The sequence below is a fragment of the Cricetulus griseus genome, chromosome 5 (assembly GCF_003668045.3).
Source record: "Cricetulus griseus strain 17A/GY chromosome 5, alternate assembly CriGri-PICRH-1.0, whole genome shotgun sequence".
NCBI lineage: Eukaryota > Metazoa > Chordata > Mammalia > Rodentia > Cricetidae > Cricetulus > Cricetulus griseus.
The window spans coordinates 97,597,510-97,618,506 of record NC_048598.1 but is presented as its reverse complement, the minus strand read 5'-3'; the positions used below and the strand labels follow the sequence as shown (position 1 = coordinate 97,618,506).

General features: G+C 41.7%; 1 protein-coding gene across 2 annotated transcripts; it reads right to left on the bottom strand.

Moving 5' to 3' along the window:
- Positions 1-3,516: 3,516 nt before the first annotated feature.
- Positions 3,517-20,541, bottom strand: LOC103160503 (zinc finger protein 844-like). 2 transcript variants are annotated; one of them, XM_027416905.2, is made up of 7 exons: positions 20,420-20,541; positions 18,066-19,156; positions 16,789-16,955; positions 16,166-16,226; positions 6,017-6,143; positions 5,744-5,804; positions 3,517-4,978 (listed from the first exon to the last, which is right to left on the bottom strand). In XM_027416905.2, the coding sequence occupies exon 7, from the start codon at positions 4,624-4,626 to the stop codon at positions 3,886-3,888; it is 741 nt and encodes a 246-aa protein (XP_027272706.2). In that variant the 5' UTR covers positions 4,627-4,978; positions 5,744-5,804; positions 6,017-6,143; positions 16,166-16,226; positions 16,789-16,955; positions 18,066-19,156; positions 20,420-20,541; the 3' UTR covers positions 3,517-3,885. The 2 variants fall into 2 exon arrangements, 1 of the variants encoding a protein (XP_027272706.2); XR_004770230.1 differs by lacking the exons at positions 3,517-4,978; positions 5,744-5,804; positions 6,017-6,143 and adding an exon at positions 13,811-14,170.
- Positions 20,542-20,997: the final 456 nt, after the last annotated feature.

Below are 20,997 nucleotides of genomic sequence, written 5' to 3'. Positions count from 1 at the left end.
AACCGAATACCTCCATTCCATCCAGAAGGCTGAGAGTGGACTTTGTTAATGACCTGGTGACCTTTCTGCTGTCTGCTGAGCAGACCTCATCCACCTTTCGCTATAGAGGCAGACCTCACCGCTCTTCTCCAGAGTGATTACCCGAGTCTTTCCTCCCTAGTTCATTGAGCACTGGAGGGGAGATGTCACATGCTCTCTGTGGCCTGCTGAACTCTATGCTTTGTTGGTCAGAGATCACACCAGATTCCAGGCCTTTTAGCTATAGAACCCACCCTCATGGTCACATGACTTTGTAAAGGATTATGGAATACACCTTAAGCTTTATGGTGCACCTGGAATTGGACTGTTGCATGGAAACCTTTTCCCAAATCGTACTGTGTTTTCAATATGCTGACATGATACACTTGGTAGTAGCCTCCTCGAAGTCTGATCCAGGCTGTCGACATCAGTCTACACTGGGTTTTCATTCTCACCTTGCAGGGACCCCCACAATCGGTACTCAAAGTGGGACACGTGACCCTTGAAGAAGGTAAGAAGAGTTTCCTTTAAATAGAATTTAGGGGTCCTGATGGGACCCTTAAAAGTGGCTCAGCTTCATTTTGACTTAAGGTCAGAGAGTTCAGATATACTATTGCTCTTTAAAGGTTAAACAACAGACTGTTTGGCCTAAGGTGTGACTATTGTGTATTTTGCCTTGGCCTAAAGTGTAACTAACAGATGTCTCATCTTGACAAGGGGATATTTGGTTTAAGGGTGTGGTTACCAGATGTTTGGGGTATCTGAGAAGGTAATTACACTTGATTATTTTTTTGTGTCTTGGTAAGGAAGTCTTTGCCTTCCCCCCCCTTTGGATTGGGATATATGAGCTTTGAATAATAAACTTGGGCTGATCCTGGTATTCGCCAGGTACCCTCCCGACTCTATCTCTTGTCTCTTGCTTATTTCTTTCCTCAATCCACACTCCCCTTCTCAGATATAGACCAGACAGGTCAGCTGGACCCAACAGAAAGATGCCCCTCAATGTGGGTTACTACAGGGTCTTCTCACTGATAAGGGGTCATGACCAATAAGAACCTGGATTCTAGAACACCATTCATTCCCTGTCTCATTATCCTTTTCACTGACCTGCAATATATGTATTTCCAGGACTGAGTGGCACAAGTGGTTTTAAGTGTTCAAAGCAATTCTTGATGACTAAGAACAAGGTCCTGCCACCCATCCCTCGATCTCTTCCTTTTGGCTCCTCTTGGGTTGGCTGACTACCCATCCCCATCTCCCCCCTTTTCTGGTAAATAAACTCCACGTGGGTTGTTTATCCGTTGTTCCTTTCTTTATATCAGCAGCTGCAGCTTAACCAAAAGAATAACACAGGCCATGGAGAGTAATAGGGTAAGCAGCACCCTCCATGGCCTCTGCATCAGCTCCTGCCTCCAGATCCCTACCTTGTCTGAGTTGCTATTCTGACTTCCTTTGAGGATGATCAGTGATATGCAAGTGTGAAACCAAATAAACTGGTTCCTCCCAAACTTGTTTTTGGCATGGTATTTCATCACAGCAAAAGAAACCAAAATTAGGACATCTACCTGATACCTTGGTCTAAAAATAAATAAATAACTATTTGTGGCAAATAGGAAAAAGGGTTTCTAATGACTGAGAGACCTTGGGGAATGGGAGGAAACGCAGATTAGAGTAGTGACCTATATACAAAAATGAAATTTTGAAAAGCGATAATGTGGTGCTTTGACTGAGAATAGCCTCCATTAGCCTATATGTTTGAATGCTTAGTCATGAATTCAAGGAGTGGAGTTACTAAAGAAGGATTAGGGGTGTGGTGTTATTGCAATAGGTGTGGTCTTGAGGAAGCAAGTATATCACTGGGGGTAGGCTTTGAGGTTTCAAGGGCCCAAGCCAAGCCCAGTGCCTTTCCTTCTTCAGGCGACATGTAGATCTGGATGAACTATCAGCTACCATGTCTGCCTGGGTGCTGCTATGCTCCACACCATGATGGTAATAGAATAATAATCTGAAACTATAATTAAATGCCTTCCTTTAAAATACTTGCCTTAAATAGTGGAGACACTACCTTAAATGGCCTTCCCCTTTAATGAGATTGATGACTACCTTATATGCCATCATAGAGCCTTCATTCAGTAGCTGATGGAAACAGAAGCAGATATCCACAGCCAAGCATTGAACCGAACTCCTGGAATCCATTTGTAGAGAGGGAGGAGTGATGAGCAAAGGGGTCAAGACCATATTGGGGAAACCCACAGAAACAGCTGACCGGGGCTAGAGAGATGGCTCAGAGGTTAAGAGCACTGCCTGCTCTTCCAGAGGACCTGAGTTCAATTCCCAGCAACCACATGGTGGCTTACAACCATTTGTTATGAGATCTGGTGCCCTCTGGTGTGCAGATATGGAAGCAAAATGTGTATACATAATAAATAAATAAAATCTTTAAAAAAAAAAAAGAAACAGCTGACCTAAGCAAATGGGAGTTCATGGGTCCCAGTCTACCAGCTGGAGAACCAGCATAAAACTGAACCAGGCCCCCCTGAATGTGGGTGCCCACTTGGGTGTTGAGAATTTGAACCTGGGTCGTCTGGAAAAGCAACTATCTTTGGGTTTTTCTTTCTTTTTTTTTTTGGGGGGGGCCTTCAAGACAGTCTCTTTCGATATAACTATGGTCATCCTGGAACTGAGATCTGGGACAGACTGGCCTCAAATTCAGAGAGATCCACCTGCCTCCCTCTCTCACGTCCTGGGATTGCAAGAGTGCAGCTGCACACATGGGTGTGATGTTATTTAAATAATCTATCTTTGAATCAGACAGTGAAAGAATAATATAAATCAAAACAGGAAGCATCATTTTTTAATGAAAAATAATACTTCTTGGGATTTTCCAATATATTCAACTGGTAAGTGTTATCTTATGTTCTCAATATTTTGGTTAATTTCTTTGCATTGTAAATTTTCTTCCTTTAAGACTTTTTAACTGATGGGGTCGTGGTAACACAGACCTCTAATCCCAGCACTCAGGAGGCAGAAGCAGGCAGATCTCTTTGAGTTTGTGGTCAGCTTGGTCTACAGAATCACCTCCAGGACAGTCAGGGCTGCACAGTGAATAAAGTTAGTTATGTGTAAACAGCAGTGCCATGAAGAGCACGTGCCAGCCAGAGAGCAACTTACAGCTCTCTGTCCTCTAGAAATCAAACTGTGGTAGTCAAGTTTGGCAATAAGTGCCCTAAATTGTTGAGTGAACTCTCTGGACCTTATTTCTGTATGTGTTGGTGTGTGGTGTGCATACAAGGCAAGTGTAGTCATCAAAGAAAAACTTCTATGGATAACGTGGGTCTTCCAGAGAGTGAATGCAGGTTGTCAGCTTCATAGCAGTCATATTTACCCACTGATAAAACTCTTTGGCATTCATTTCAGGGAAAAAGTTAAGAACAAGTATTTAGTCCTCAGAATAAATTAAGATGATCCAAAAGTAATGGATGACAGCATACATATCAATTTCATTTGAAAATACATTTTACTATTAAAATGATCATGTGTTTCTATATTCTTGGAATACAATATCTTTACAACTTGAAAAGGAGACAATATTTTAACAATAGATCTACTAATACTACTCACGAAATGATGAGATAGCTCAGGGGTAAAAATGTATGTGGACTGCAAAGCTCATTTATTAGGTTCATGGGAATATTCATCAGTATGAATTTTTTCATGTTTTTGATGATTACTGCAACATATAAAGACTTTACCACACTCATTACTTTCATAGGGCTTTTTCTCTAGTCATTCCTTTATGACAGTGAATATAATTTTATATTCATTGACTACGTTCATAGGGTTTTTCTACAGTTTGAGTTCTTTCATTTATTTGAAGGTGATTGTTACATGAAATGTCTCTACTACATTGATTATATCCACAGGGTGTCTATCCAGTATGACTTCTTTCATGCCTCTGAAAATGACATTTGTATGCAAAGACTTTACCACATTGATTACATTCATAGGGTTTCTCTCCAGTATGACTTCTTTCATGCCTGTGAAGATTACTGTTACATGCAAAAGCTTTACAACATTGACTACATTCATAGGGTTTCTCTCCAGTATGAATTCTTTCATGCCTGTGAAGATGACTGTTATGTGCAAAGGCTTTACCACATTGACTACATTCATAAGGTTTCTCTCCACTGTGACTTCTTTCATGTTTTTGAAGATAACTGTTCTGTGCAAAGGCTTTACCACATTGATTACATTCATAAGGTTTCTCTCCAGTATGAATTCTTGCATGTCTTTGAAGATCACTTTTGCATACAAAGGCTTTACCACAGTGATTACATCCATAGGGTTTCTCTCCAGTATTAATTCTTTCATGTAATTGAAGATTACTTTTATATGCAAAGGTTTTACCACAGTAATTACAGCCACAGAATTTCTCTCCAGTATGAATTCTTTTATGTATTTGAAGAAGGCTTTTATAGGCAAAGGCTTTACCACATTGATTACATCCATAGGATTCCTCTCCAGAATTACTTCTTTTTTGTATTTGAAGATCACTGGAACATACAAAGGCTTTATCTCATTGATTGCATTCATCAAGATCCTCTTCATTACTGGTTGTGTTGTGTGTTTGAGGATACCTATGAGTGCTAAACCCTTTAGTAGATGGCTCACACTTGTTACTTTCTCTTCCAATATGAGTTTTTTCACGTCTTTGAAGAGAACTCAAAGTTTTACCACACAGATTCCATGTGTAACATTTTCTTATACTGTGAGACACACTACGTGTGCAAAGTGAACCAGAACAGTCAAATTTCCATATTCCCTGTACTCATAAGGCTTTTCTCCATCAAGAGTTTGTTGATGTGTTCCCACTGAAGTTGGAAAACCACTTAACTGTAAATTTGTGCCACAGTCATCATGTCTTCTCATGTTGGGGACTACTACAAACCGCTCATTTTTTCTGAGAGAGACAGAAGAACAATGTTTCTTTCCATACCCCTTACACTCACAGGACTTGTATCCAGAGTGACAGATGTCATACGTGGTAGAGGAAGAATAACAAAAGGTTTGCATATTGCATTCACACAGTCTAACATTCTGTGTCTCATAGAGCTGTGATAAAGGGATTCAAGTTTCTAGACCATGACAACCTCCTGGTCTCTCATAAAGTTCTCTGCTCACTAAACTATGCTAAATAAATTACTACAAGTATATAAAGAACACTACCTTTAATATGGAAGATTTGCTTATAAAAGGTCTTGGAAATACACTAATCCCCTTATCAATGTGTATACCATTTATGATAAATGAATGGTATGAACATAAGTTGGTGAACATGCCTCTCATATGGCCATGATTAAAATTATGACATCTGTTATGGCACTGTTTCCTTGTCTTATTCTTTTTTATGTGCATTGGTGTGAGAATGTCAGATCCCCTGTAACTGACAGTTACAGACAGTTGTGAGCTGCCATGTGGGTGCTGAGAATTGAACCCAGGTCCTTTGGAAGAGCAGCCAGTGCTCATAACCACTGAGCCATCTCTCCAGCCCTCCCTTGTCATATTCTTAAAGGAATGTTTTACCTGATATTGGAGTACATGGTGGTGTGAAAATTTAATAATCATCACAGAGCTGTGCTTATTTATACTTGCTTTTCATTAAAAGTTCGGGGTACATTAAGATTCTTCAGATGTATCTATGCATTAGCTTGCACATGAAAATTACCTTCCATGTCTTCTAGAATGTTGGGAATAGTCTTCAATATTGTGGTCTTCCCATTTGTACCCTAAAATACAGTACCAGAAAAATGTATGTGGTATATTACTGGAAATTAGGAACAATTGAAATCAGTATCTTTTATGTACCTTAAAATAGTGCCTGATTTAGTCACCAGATTTTTTTTCTACTACAGCATTCAAAATCACAGGAGAGCACAAATCTCCAAGAAAGGCATGTCAACCCTTAAGTTAAAAGGTGACAGGAATCTCACATTCTCACCTATGGAAGTGAGGCTCCAGGAAATTTCCAGCATCACATCTTTGTAGAGATTCTTCTGGGAAGGATCCAGCAAAGCCCACTCTTCATGAGTGAAGTTCACATGCACATCCTCATAGGTCACCATGTCCTAAAGTATCCCACATTGTAATGTTGAGAATGGGGTCAGCAGGTGAGACTCCTGTGGGCAGAGTGTTCCACCATCCCAACACCCATTGGACCTTGTAACCCACAAGACCCACTCAGCCCCCCCCACCCGAAAAAGCCACAGAACACATCATCCTCTCCCCACCCCAACCATCGCCCATGGCACCAGAGGCCTCTGAGGCATAGAGTCCACCTGCACCAATTGAAGGAAGAGTTGAGTGAGTGATCTCCCAGCTGTATAGCCCTGGTCTCTAGGCCCTAGACCAAGCCTCTCTCTGTCCCAGCACAGCTCCAGAAGACAGTCAGCTGGTAAGACTCCTGCATACAGGTTGTCCCACCACCCCCACCAACCAATAGACCCTGTAAACTACAAGTCCCACTCCACCCCTTAAATTCATGGAACCCATCATCCTCCCAATAGCCAATCATCCCCCATGGTATCAGCAGCCCCTGGAGGCACAGAAATCAATGGCAGTGATTGAAGGAAGAGTGGGCCCAGAGGCACAGAACCACCTGCACCAATTGCAGGAAGAATCAACACCTGTACCAATAATTACCTGAAACCCAGATGGGTAGACGACAGTATAAGAATACAATGAACAACATAAAGAGCAATAAAGCACCACCACAAACTAGTGCTTCTGCAACAGCAAGACCTGAGCATCTCAGCACAGATGCAGCAGAAGAAAACAACCTTTAAAACAGCCTTATGAAGATGATAGAGGCCCTAAAAGAGGAAAGGAAATTTTTCATTAAAGAAATCAATGAAAAGGAAAACAGAACACTGGAAAAAAAATCAATAAATCCCTTAAAGAAAGCCAAGGAAAAGACAAACAGGCGAAGGAAACAGTTCAAGCCTTGAAAATTAAAATAGAGGCAATAAAAAAAAAACTGAGGGAATTCTGAAAATGGAAAACCTGGGTAAACAAACAGAAATTACAGATGCAAGCATAACCAACAAAATACAAAAGATGAAAAAGAGAATCTCAGGCATTGAAGATATGATAGAGGAAATTGATTCATCTGTCAAAAAATGATAAATCAAACAAACTCTTTTTTTCCTTTTTAAATTTAAAATAGAAACAAGCTTGTTTTACATGTCATTCCCAGTTCCTCTCCCTCCCCCTCCCCTCCTTCCCTGTCCCCCACCACCTCCCCATCCCATCCCCTTTAGGCTCCCTAGGGAGGGTGAGGCCTTCCATGGGGAATCTTCAAAGTCTGTCGTCATTTGGAGCAGAGCCTAGGCCCTCCCCCGTGTGTGTAGGCTGAGAGAGTATCCCTCTGTGTGGAATGGGCTCCCAAAGTCCATTCATATACTAGGGATAAATACTGATCCACTACCAGAGGCCCCATAGATTGCCCAGGTCTCCTAACTGACACCCATGTTCAGGGGGCCTGGGTCAGTCCTATACTGGTTTCCCAGCTATCAGTCTGGGGTCCATGAGCTCCCCCTTGTTCAGGTCAGCTGTTCCTGTGGTTTTCTCCAGCTTGGTCTTGACCCCTTTGCTCATCACTCCTTCCTCCCTGCAAATGGATTCCAGAATTCAGCTCAGTGTTTAGCTGTGGGTGTCTGCTTCTGCTTCCATCAGCTACTGGATGAAGGTTCTAGGATAGCTTATAAGTTAGTCATCAATCTCATTATCAGGGACGGGCATTTAAGGTTGCCTCACACTATTGCTTAGACTGTTAGTTGAGGTCATCCTTGTAGATCTCTGAACATTTCCCTAGTGCTAGATTTCTCTTTAAACCTATAATGGCTCCCTCTATTAAGGTATCTCTTTTCTTACTCTCCCCTATTCTTCCCCTGACTCAATGCTCCTGTTCCCTCATGTCTTCTTCCCCCCTCCTCTTCTCCCCTTCTCTTTCTCCTAACTCCCTCTCCCCTCCCCCCATGCTCCCAATTTTCTCAGGAGATCTTGTCCCTTTTTCCCTTCTTCAGGGGACCATGTATGTCTCTCTTAGGGTCCTCCTTGTTTCCTAACTTCTCTGGCAGTGTGGATTGCAGGCTGCAAATCCTTTGCTCTATGTCTAAAATCCATATATGAGTGAGTACATACCATGTTTGTCTTTCTGAGACTGGGTTACCTCACTCAGGGGGGTTTCTTCTGCTTCCATCCATTTGCCTGTGAATTTCAAGATTCCATTGTTTTTTTCTGCTGAGTAGTACTCCATTGTGTAAATTTACCACATTTTCTTTATCCATTCTTCAGTTGAGGGGCATCTAGGTTGCTTCCAGGTTCAGGCTATTACAAATAATGCTGCTATGAACATAGATGAACAGATGTCCTTGTTGTATGAATGTGCATCCTTTGGGTATATGCCTAAGAGTGGAATTGCTGAATCTTGTGGTAGACTGATTCCCATTTTCCTGAGGAACCGCCATAGTGATTTCCAAAGTGGTTGTATGAGTTTGCACTCCCACTAGCAATGGAGGAGTGTTCCCCTTTCTCCACATCCTCTCCAGCATAGATTGTCATTGGTGTTATTGATTTTAGCCATTCTGACAGGTGTAAGATGGTATCTCAGAGTTGTTTTGATTTGATTTTCCCTGATGGCTAAGGATATTGAGCACTTTCTTAAGTGCCTTTCAGACATTTTTAGACTTCTCTGTTGGGAATTCTCTATTTAGTTCTGTACCCCACTTTTTAATTGGATTATTTGATATTTTGGTGACTAGCTTCTTGAGTTCTTTGTATATTTTGGAAATCAGCCCTCTGTCAGATGTGGGGTTGGTGAATATCTTTTACCATTCTGTGGGCTGCTATTTTGTCTTGCTGACTGTGTCCTTTGCTTAACAGAAGTTTATCAGTTTCAAGAGGTCCCATTTATTAATTGTCGATCTCAGTGTCTGTGCTACTGGTGTTATGTTCAGGAAGCTGTCTCCTGTACCAATTCGTTCAAAGGTACCTCCCACTTTCTCTTCTAAGAGGTTCAGTATGGCTGGATTTATATTAAGGTCTTTGATCCATTTGGACTTAAGTTTTGTGCATGGCATGCAGATAGATATGGATCTATCTGCAGTCTTCTACATGTCCGAATCCAGTTATGCCAGCACCATTTGTTGAAGATGCTTTCTTTTTTCCATTGTATAATTTGAGCTTCGTTGTCAAAAATCAGGTGTTCGTAGGTTCGTTGGTTAATATCAGTGTTTTCAATTTGATTCCGTTGGTCTACCTGTCTATTTTGTGCCAATACCAAACTGTTTTCAGGTCTATGGCTCTATAATAGAGCTTGAAGTCAGAGACGGTGATGCCTCTGGAAGTTCCTTGGTTGTACAGGGTTGTTTTGGCTATCCTGGGTCTTTTGCTTTTCCATATAAAATTGAGTGTTATTCTTCCAAGGTCTGTGAAGAATTGTGCTGATATTTTGATGGGGATTGCATTGAATCTGTAGATTGATTGTGGCAAGATTGCCATTTTTACTATGTTGATCCTACCTATCCAAGAGCATGGGAGATCTTTTCATTTTCTGATATCTTCTTTAATTTCTTTCTTTTTTATTTATTTATTTTTATTTTTATGAATATTGACATTTTGCCTGCATGTATGTCTGTGTGAGGGTGTCAGATTTGGAATTACAGACAGTTGTTATCTGCCATGTGGGTGCTGGGAATTGAACCAAGGTCATCTGGAAGGACAGCTGGTGCTCTTAACCACTGAGCCATCTCTCCAGCCCTAATTTCTTTCTTTAAAGACTCAAAGTTCTTGCTATTTTATGTTGTTTGTGGTACTGTAAAGGGTGATGTGTCTCTGATTTCTTTCTCAGCCCATTTTATTGTCTGTATATAGTAGGGGTACTGATTTTTTTAAGTTGATCTTGTATCCTGCCACTTTGCTGAAGGTGTGTATCAGCTGTAGGAGTTCCCTGGTAGAGTTTTTCAGGTCACTTATGTAAACTATCATATCATCTGCAAATAGTGAAAGTTTGACTTCTTCCTTTCCAGTTTGTATCCCCTTGATCTCCTTTTGTTGTCTTATTGCTCTAGCTAGAAGTTCAAGTACAATATTGAAGAGATATGGAGAGAGTGGACAGCCTTGTCTTGTTCCTAATTTTAGAGGAATCATGTTGAGTTTCTCTCCACTTAGTTTGATGTTGGCTGTTGTTTTCCTGTATATTGCCTTTATTATGTTCAGGTATGTTCCTGTTATCCCTGATCTCTCCAACACCTTTATCATGAAGTGGTGTTAGATTTTGTCAAAGGCTTTTTCGGCATCTAGTGAGATGATCATGTGTTTTTTTTTTTCTTCAGTCTGTTTACATGGTGGATTACATTGATGGATTTTCATATGTTGAACCATCCTTGCATCTCTGGGATGAAGCCTACTTGATCATGGTGGATGATTTCTCTGATGTGTTCTTGGATTCAATTTGCCTGTATTTTATTGAGTATTTTTGCATTAACATCCATGAGCGATATTGGTCTGTAGTTCTCTTAGTTGTGTCTTTGTGTGACTTGGGTACCAAGGTAATTGTAGCCTTGTAAAGAGTTTGGCAATGAACCTTCTGCTTCTATTGTGTGGAACAATTTGAGGAGTAATGGTATTAGCGCTTCTTTGAATTTCTGGTAGAATTCTGGGCTGAAACCATCTGGCCCTGGGCTTTTTTGGTTGTTAGACTTTTGATGAGTGCTTCTATTTCATTAGGGGTTATAGGTCTGTTTAAATTGCTTATCTGTCTTGATTTAATTTTGGTAAGTGATGTCTATCCAGAAAATTGTTCATTTCCTTTAAATTTTTGAATTTTGTGGAGTACAGGTTTTCAAAGTTTGACCTGAAAATTCTCTGGATTTCCTCAGTGTCCGTTCTCATGTCCCCCTTTTCATTTCTGATTTTGTTAATTAGCATGCTGTCTCTGCCTTTTGGTTAGTTTGGATAAAGGTTTTTCTATCTTGTTGATCTTCTCGAAGAACCAACTCTTTATCACATTGATTCTTTGTATTGTTTTCTTTGTTTCTACTTTATTGATTTCAGCCTTCAATTTGATTACTGCCTGGCATCTACTCCTCGGGGGTTCATTGGCTTGTGTTCTAGAGCTTTCAGGTGTGCTGTTAATTCTCTAGTGTGACTGTTCTCCAGTTTCTTTATGTGGGCTTTTAGTGCTATGAACTTTCCTATTAGTACTGCTTTCAAAGTGTCCCATAAGTTTGCGTATGTTGTGTCTTCATTTTCATTGAATTCTAGAAAGTCTTTAATTTCTTTATTTATTCCTTGAGCCAGGAATAGGGCAATTGTGCATTGTTCAATTTCCATGAATTCATAGGGTTTCTGCAATTTGTGTTGTTGTTAAATTCTAACTCTAAAGCATGGTGGTCTGATAAGATACAGGGGGTTATTCAAATTTTTTGTATCTGTTGAGGTTTGCTATGTTGCTGAGTATGTGGTCAATTTTAGAGAAGGTTCCATGTGGCGCTGAGAAGAAGTTATATTCTTTTGTGTTTGGATGGATGTTCTATAGATGTCTGTTAAACCCGACTGGGTCATAACTTCTGTTAGTTCTTTTGTTTCTTTGTTAAGTTTCTGTCTGGTGGTCCTATCTAGTGGTGAGAGTGGGGTGTTGAAGTCTCCCACTATAATTGTGTGAGATTTTATGTGTGATTTGAATTTTAGTAATGTTTCTTTTATGCCTTTGTATCTGGAACATAGATGTGCAGAATTGAGACTTCATTCTGATGGATTTTTCCTGTGATAAATATGAAATGACCTTCTCCATCTCTTTTGATTGATTTTAGTTTGAAGTCTAATTTGTTAGATATTAGGATCACCCCATCAGCTTGTTTCTTGGGTCCATTTGATTGGAAAATATTTTATTGATAATTATTTATTTATTATGTATACAGTGTTGTGTCTGCATGTATCCCTGCACACCAGAAGAGGGCACCAGATCTCATTACAGATGGTTGCGAGTCACCATGTGGTTGCTGGGAATTAAACTCAAGACCTCTGGAAGAGCAGCCAGTGCTCTTAACCTCTGAGCCACCTCTCCAGCCCCTGATTGGAAAAATCTTATCCGAACCCTTTACTCTGAGGTAAGATCTGTCTTTGAAGTTGAGGTGTGCTTCTTGTATGCAGCAGAAGGATGGATTCTGTCTTCATATCCATTCTGTTAGCCTGCGTCTTTTTATAGGCAAATTAAGACCATTAATATTGAGGGAAATTAAGCTCTATTGAGTGTTAATTCTTGTTTGTTTTGGATTTGTTGGTGGTGGTGGTATTGTGTGTGGATTTACCCCATTTTTTCTTTTGGCTTTTGGTAAAGTGGGATTATCTATTGCCTATGTTTTACTTTTTTGAGACAGGGTTTCTCTGTGTAGCTTTGGAGCCTATCCTGGCACTCACTCTGGAAACCAGGCTGGCCTCGAATTCATAGAGATCCACCTGCCTCTGCCTCCGAGTGCTGGGATTAAAAGCGTGCGCCACCAATGCCCTTGCCTATGTTTTTGTGAGTGTAGTTAAGTTCCTTAGGTTTGAGTTTTCCTTTCTGTAGGGATGGACTAGTGGGTATGTATTGTTTAAATCTGGTTTTGTCATGGAATATCTTGTTTTCTCCATCTATAGTGACTGAAAGATTTGCTGGGTATAGTACTCTGGGCTGGCATCCATGGTCTCTTAGCATTTGTAGAATATCTATATAGGACCATCTGGCTTTCAGAGTTTCCATGGAAAAGTCAGGTGTAATTCTGATAGACCTGCCTTTATATGTTACTTGGACTTTTTCCTTTGCTGCTCTTAGTATTCTTTCTCTATTGTATATGTTTAATGTTTGGATTATTATGTGGCAAGAGGACCTTTTTATGGTTCACTCTATTTGGTGTTCTATAGACTTCTTGTACTTTCATCAGCATGTCTTTCTTTAGATTGGGAAAGCTTTCTTCTATGATTTTGTTGAATATGTTTTCTGCACCTTTTAGTTAGGTTTCTTCACCTTTTTCTATACCTATTATTCTTAGGTTTGGTCTTTTCACGGTGTCCCATATTTCCTGGATATTTTGTGTTAGGGATTTGTTGGACTTGAGATTTTCTTTGATCAATGAATCTATTTCTCCTTGAGTATTATGAACACCTTGTATTCTGTTGGTTATGCCGCATCTGTAGTTCCTGATCATTTACCCAGCTTTTCCAATTCCAACATTCCCTCAGACTGTGTTTTTTCTTTTTTTTATTGTCTCTATTTCAGCTTTCAAACTCTGTGAGTTCGAGACCAGCCTGCTCTACAGAGTGAGTTCCAGGACAGCCTCCAAAGCCACAGAGAAACCCTGTCTCGGAAAAAAAGAACTTTTTAAATGCCATATTCAGCAGGTCTCCTCTTGTGTTGAGGACCACAATCTATTAAGTATATCTGAAGTATGCAAACTTAGTTCCTAGTTACCCACTTCAGGCTCAAACCCAAAAACACATACAGGAAGCTAGACGAAGCTTATTCTAGAATGGGTTGGTACTCTGTGTAACGACATAATAATCTTACAGATCTTGAGATAAGATTTAGAATTTAAGAGTAAGTTTTAGAGAGTCAAAGATTATAAGATTCGTGGCAACATTAAGTTTGGTTTCTCCCCTGTCCCCATTCCAAGGGACTCTTCTGATGTGAGACAGAGATTTTGGGTTTTCCTTTATGAAAAATGCATGGGTTTAGAGAAGAGAGCCACATTCCAACTCCAAAGCCAGCTTTAAATTTTGATTGAATTGGGACCACATAAAGTGAATGGCCATTTCAAACTTATGTCTGTAGAGGGCAGCAGAGACAAGCGTTTGGGAAACCACCTTGGGTCGCCAGCCTCAGGGAGGGAAGAAAGGGAAGGCCTGCAGGGTGCATCCAACCCCAAGCCCACATTGTGTAGTTGACCTGTGGGAAGGAGCAGCCAATCAGGCAAGATGGTGGCGTGGGTGCCAGAGCTACTCTGGGGCTCCGCTTCTTCATAGGACAATTTTCTTCAGATGTTTCTCTTGTCTAGTGGCCTCCGGTTTCCTTAATTGGATGCTTTGTATGTGTGAGACCTGGGGTTTAACCTCAGTACTAAACGGGAGGGAGAGGGAGGGAGGGAGAGAGAGAGAGAACTGTTAACAAAGTATGTCCGGAGTCCATTCAGGCCTGCCTCTGCCTCCGGAGTGCTGGGATTAAAGGTGTGCGCCATCACTGCCCAGCAGGAAGGTAATTTTCATGTGCGAGCTGATACTTATGTATGTCTGAAGAAATGTTATTATACCCTGAACTTTGAATGAAAAGCAATGGTGTAAATAAGCATAGGTTTGTGATGATTATTAAATTCTCATGGCACCATGTACTTCAATGTCAGGTAGCTGATCACCATTCGCAAAGCATTCCTTTAAGGACAAGACACGGAAGCAATGCCATAATAGATGTCACAATTTGAATCATAGCCACGTGAGACACATGTTGTAGAACTATCATTCAGGCCTTCCTTGCCTCAGTTGTAGGGACTTTCGTCATCTCCAGATGATGGAAGGAAGTAGTAGTAAAGGGACATCTTCATTTCCTGCATTATAATGACATCTTTGGGAGCTCGAGAGTCGACTCAATAGCACTGCGGCTGTTGGGTACCCAAGTTTGGTTCCTAGCACCCACATCAGGAGCCCCAGGAGTACCTATGCATTGTAGACCAGGAGGTCTGGGCATGTTAACAGTACAAAGGCGCATGTGCATGTGCTCGTGTGTGTGTGTGTGTGTGTGTGTGTGTGTGTGTGTGTGTGTGTGTGTGTATAAGAGAGAAGGAGAGGGAGAAACAGAGAGACAGAGAGAAGGAGGGGGAAGAGGAGATTGACCTTGTATTTTAAAAAGAGCTTTCTTCATGTATATGCCATGGTTTTTTAAAAAAATAAAATAAAATTACTTGTATTCATGTGTATTGTTGGAACAGTGTCCATGAATGAAATCATGTGAGGAGAATTTTAAGCACTTGCGTCAACACTTAAGAAAAAAAAAGGGGGGGTGCTGGAGAGATGGCTCAGCAGTTAAGAGCACTGGCTGCTCTTTCAGAGGACCTGGGTTCAATTCCCAGAAACCACATGGCAGCTCACAGCTGTCTGTTACTTCAGTTTCAGGGGATCCGACACCTTCACACCAATACACATAAAATAAAGTTAAGTAAATTATTTAAAAAAAAAAAACAAGACAAGACAATTGTGACTTAAGTTTCTTCTTGGACTATGGCTTGTCTTTCAATTTAACAGTTAGGCGTGGCTTTACTTCATATTGCCCATTATTGTTTACTATTTTTCATCCAGTTAAACTATGCTTTATATGCCTTCATGGAAAACAATGCTTTTGTCCCTTACAGACTGTTTTCATCATACATAGTTTGAACACACTACAACTTTACTCGGGTAATCTTTATTAACCTTCAGAATATACATTGTATGGAGCTCTGAATAAAGTTGGCTATTGCATGAGACTGCAGCGTGTCTCACTCACCAGCTCAGTTCTCCCAGGGCCCCCTGTCTCTAGAATAGTGACAAGTGGCTCTTTAACAGGGATGATGGTTGGCTACAAGAAGAGAAAATCAGGATCCTCAGAGCAGGTGAGTGAGAGCAATGATGCAGAAACCCAGGAAGGCTTTGACGCATGTTGAGCTATTACATCCTTTTTAAAATCAGGAGGAACACAGTATTAAGAACACAACTATTGCATGGCTTCTGGGTCATTTTCAAAAAATGGATGATATGTATCTAAAGGAGGCTCCAGTAAGGGAGCTGACACCTGCATCCATGTCAGTAGTGCTTTGCTTTCAATTTTGCCTGAACAGAGAAATTCATCTTTTTTTGCCTCTCTGACCAATTTTAAAGTTTGGTCGTGTGCTCTAGTTCCAAGGACAGCCTCCAAAGCCACAGAGAAACCCTGTCTTGAAAAAGAAAGAAAAGAAAAGAAAGAAAGAAAGAAAGAAAGAAAGAAAGAAAGAAAGAAAGAGAGGGAGGAACAAAGAAAGAGAAAGAAAAAGAAAGAAAGAAAGAAAGAAAGAAAGAAAGAAAGAAAGAAAGAAAGAAAGAAAATTACCTTCCATTTCTTCTGGACCTCTGGCAATGTTCTTCAATATTGTGGCCTCCCCATTTGTAGCCTACAACACAGTACCAGAAAATGTGTGTGATATATTATTGGAAATTAGACACAGTTGAAATTACTGTCTTTCAGCCAGACTTTAAATGGCACACGCATTTAATGCCAGCACTCAGGGGGCAGAAGCAGAGGCAGGCGGATCTCTGTGAATTCCAGGCCAGCCTGGTCTCCAGAGTGAGTGCCAGGATAGGCTCTAAAGCTACACAGAGAAACACTGTCTCGAAAAACCAAAAAAAAAAAAAGGGGGGGGGGCCAGAGCGATAGCTCAGAGGTTAAGAGCACTGACTGCTCTTCCAAAGGTCCTGAGTTCAAGGCTCACAACCATCCCTTATGAGATCTGGTGCCTTCTTCTGGTGTGCAGATATACATGGAAGCAGAATGTTGTATACATAATTAATTAAAAAAAAAGAAAAGAAATTACTGTCTTTCATGGATCTTAGTACCATGCCTGATTTGTCCACCAGATTCTTCCCCTTCCATATTCAAGATCACAAAAGAACACCAATGTCCATGAAAAGTGTGTCCCCTTAAGTTAAAAGGTGACAGGAAGCTCACATTCTCACCTATGGAAGTGAGGCTCCAGCAGGTTTCCAACATCACATCTTTATAGAGATTCTTCTGGGAAGGATCCAGCAAAGCCCATTCTTCATGAGTGAAGTTCACATGCACATCCTCATAGGTCACCTCGCCCTAAAGTATCCCATAGATGTTCATAATTGAAATGGTGAGACTGAAATGCAAATGTACATTGAGATTATATTTACAAAATTCTGTGTGCTCAATACATTCTGTGACATGGGTCAGTAAATATCAAATGCAGTCACCAACTCATTTTAAAAGAAAACAGAAAAAGAGGATGACACCTTCCATTCCTGTGCCCACCAAATAGAATATGGCATGTCAGGAGGAACGCCTAGTAATATATACAGAGAGACATGCAAACAGAGTAACACTATTTAGTATACACCAGCAAAATTTTATTGAAATTATGAACTTCATAAAAAGATAGACAATACGGATGTGGTGGTGCACAGTGCTAACCCCAAACCTCAGGAGGCAGAGACTAATAATCACACAACAGAGGCAATACTAGGCTGTTTTGAGATTTCCTCTGTCAAAGGAGTTAATCCAAAACTCCTCACTTCAGCCACATTCTTCACCAAAATATAACAAGAACAGTTTCTAGGCAATATACTTTTATTTTTCTCCTCTGAAACCACTTGAACTAGGCCCCCACTGTTCAAGTTACACCTGAGCACCACTGTCTTCCATGCTCTCACCACGATGGCCCATTAAGCAGCTCTTAGAGCATTCCATTGCTTTCCTAACTCAAAGTCCCAAAGTCTACAGTCCTCCAAATGGAAACCTGGTCAGGCCAATCACAGCAATAGCCCAATCCCTGCTACAAACGTCTCTATCAGTTACGGCATATTGCTGGGAAGACGTATTATGACCACAGCAATTATTATAAAGGAAAACACTTAACTCTAACATCTAGTGATAATGGTTTACTCCATTATCATCATGGGAGGAAGCATGGCAGCACGCAGGCAAACGCAGAGCTAGAGAAGGAGCCGAGAGGTCTACATCTTGGTCAGCAGGCAGCAGAAGGACACTGAGGCTCACTAGACCTAGCTTGAGCACCTGAGACCCCAAAGCCCACCTCCACAGGACACACTTCCTCCAACAAGACCACACCTCCTAACAGTGCCATTCCCCACAGGCCAACCATTGAAATACATGGGTCTGTGGGGACCATTCCTATTCCAACCCCACCAGGGTTCCCTTTAATTGATGGTCTGACGTATCCAACCCAAAAGGAAACAAATTAGAAAGTCACCTGTTATGTCACTTTCAGAAGTTAAGTCTTGTTGAGGTGTCTTCTGTTTGGACACAGCAGAGGTCAGATGATCCACTGTCTGGGAACCATGTATATGTCACTGTCTCTTCAGGTGTATGAATATATATGTGATGGCTATCCTGGTTGTTTTTATTGTATGTCTGTCTCTCTGTGTATGTGTATTTACATGTCTTCCTATGTGTACCTATCAGTTTTGTTTCCCTATATTGATCAGTGGCTTTCTCTGCTGTGAAACCCTCCTCCACGCAGGTCCTGTGCTCCCCTCCTGACTCTACCAAGTCACCCAAAGATGAAAAAAAAACTACCCTCCACTTGACCCAGTCTAGGAGCACAAGCACTTCCTTGTAGTGTTGCTTGACTCCTGCTCACATTCAGTGTTGGTCCCTGTGAAGAGGGAGAAGGTGCCAGGCCTCTAGGCTAGACCTGAACTGAACCTCACAGCCATCTAAGAAAAATGCACACAGGGTGGGGAAAATAGTTCCCCCCGGGTGAGCATTCCCACCATTTTTGTGCCTGCTCTAAGTAGTTCCAGGGAAGGAGAAAACTTCTCCTGGGCTGAACCAAAAGGAAAAGAGAAGTTCCACTACTTTCTCTTTCATAGTTTGCATCTCTTTTCAACCAGTGATCTCTAAAGCCCACCCTTCTCTTAAAAAAAAAATAAAAAGTAAAAACACTACCCCTGGGCTGGGCAAGGGAAATGCTGCCAGGAAACACAGCCTGGAAAGAGCAGATGTTTATTCCCTATAGATTTGGCAACAGGCCAGTCTAAATCTAGCTTGTGTTAAGCTGACCAAATCTGATCAGCACACCTTCTGAGTCACCTCCCAAACTCCAAAGGCAGATCATTCAGCAAACCTCCACTCTAAAACACTGGCTTTCAGCATGTACTTGTGCAAACACACACAGAAAGTTTTGAAAATGTGTCAAGGTTAGGACTGGAGAGATGACTCAGCAGTAACTACCACTTGTTACTCTTGCAGAAGTCCTGCGTTTGGTTCCCAACACTAACATGGTGGCACGCAATCATCCATAGATGCTGTTGCAGGGGATCTGATGCCCCCTTCTGTCCTCTGTGGGCACAAAACACACATGATGAACATACACACATGCAAGCAAAACAGTCACACACACATAGAATAAAATAAGTAAACAGCTAATTTGCCAGGTGCAGTGGCACACACCTTTAATCTCAGAGGCAGAGGCAGGGGCAGGCGAATCCCTGAGTTCCAGGCCAGCCTGGTCTACAGAGAAAGTTCCAAGGCTACCCAGAGAAACCATGTCTTGAAAAATAAGATCCAAACCCACATATCTCTTATATGTCACTATGGAAAAAAATAGCCAGAAATACATAGAAATGTGAAAAGTATCTGTAGCCAAAACTATAAATTTTTAATTACAAGAATCAAGGAACAGGGCTGGAGAGATGGCTCAGAGGTTAAGAGCACCAGAGTTCAATTCCCAGCAACCACATGGTGGCTCACAACCATCTGTAATGAGATCTGGTGCCCTCTTCTGGTGTGTAGATATACATGGAAGCAAAATGTTGTATACATAATAAATAAATAAAATATTTTTTTAAAATTATTTTAAAAAAAAGAATCAAGGAACTAAAAAAAGGAGAAAAATTCCAGGATTGTAGACAGGAAGCCTCAATAGCACTCAACAGTACAGAATCTGGCCTATGGATTCAGTCCAATAAAAAGTCTAACAATTTTTCCTAACAACAACGACAGAAAAATGATGACAAAGGCCATCCACACAAGATTGAGTGTATAGCACACACAGAGACACCATTTGACTTCAAAACTTTGCACACAACTGCAGTAAAGACTGTACTGTCTGGGAAACGACGCAGATCAACAGAACACGAGAGCAAACTTAGAAATGAAAAAACAATTAATATAGAGTCAATTGTGACACATGGGGCCAGGAAATCCAGGGGTGGGCCCTACTGGCCCACTGGGCATCTATATGCAAATATGTAAATGACACAGACTTTATGCCCTGCACAGAATTAACTGCAGACAGATCTACACCTGAATGTTCAGTGACAGGTGCGGAACTTCTAGAAGACCCTAGAGTGACCAGGGCTCTGCGAGTCAGCAAATGTGCCTTCCCTGGGCAACAACGATGCTTCCACACAGGAGTTCACGCCTCCCCTGCTCTGCGCAGGCGCACCCCGGAGCCACGTACTTAGGGGGTCCCCTGGTTCGCGCCCAGCTGCCGGAAACGGCGTGGCCCTCACGGGACCTCGCTGTGTTGGGTGGCCCCGGGAGGACACCACCCCGCCTCCCCGCCTCCTCCCCTCGTGGAGGCGGCGGCCCCTGGCTCACCCTGGCGGATTCCCAGCTCGCCCCGCTGTCCTCACGGCTCCTGGCAGCACACGGAGCACTAGAGTCTCCCTCAGCCCCGGAGCCGCCGGAGCCTGCAGCATGAAGCACCAAAAGTACCGGACCCCATTCTGACTGACAGTCCATTTGGAGGCCATGATTGGCTAGTGATGCCTGCCTGAGTCACAGCAGTGAAGAGCTGCGGCTCTGTAGTTCCCTACTGTCCCGACATGCCGAGATTGGCACTGCAGCAGAACTCGCGTCTGGACTGCAAAGTCATCCCTGAACCTTTCCAATACTCAGTAGGCGATTTCCGTTCTGTGCACAGGGCCTCTAGCATATGAAGATCATTAAACAATGTTCAGTAGAGTGATCCCCCTGCCCCACAACTGAAAGAGCGTCCAGTCCATCCAGGTCAAATATAAACCTCCTGACTGATATTCACCAGGCACCAGCAATTTCAATAAGGCACAACCAGTATTGCTCACACCTCTCTCAGCTACACACTGCTATCCAAAACACTAACGCTCTCCCAGCTTTCTGTGGTTCCCCTGGCCGATCATACCAGAGCTTGGGAGATG

What these genes read in the sequence shown, in the direction of transcription:
- LOC103160503 (XM_027416905.2), bottom strand. Translation starts at nt 4,626, where the DNA reads ATGAAGAGGATCTTGATGAATGCAATCAATGAGATAAAGCCTTTGTAT.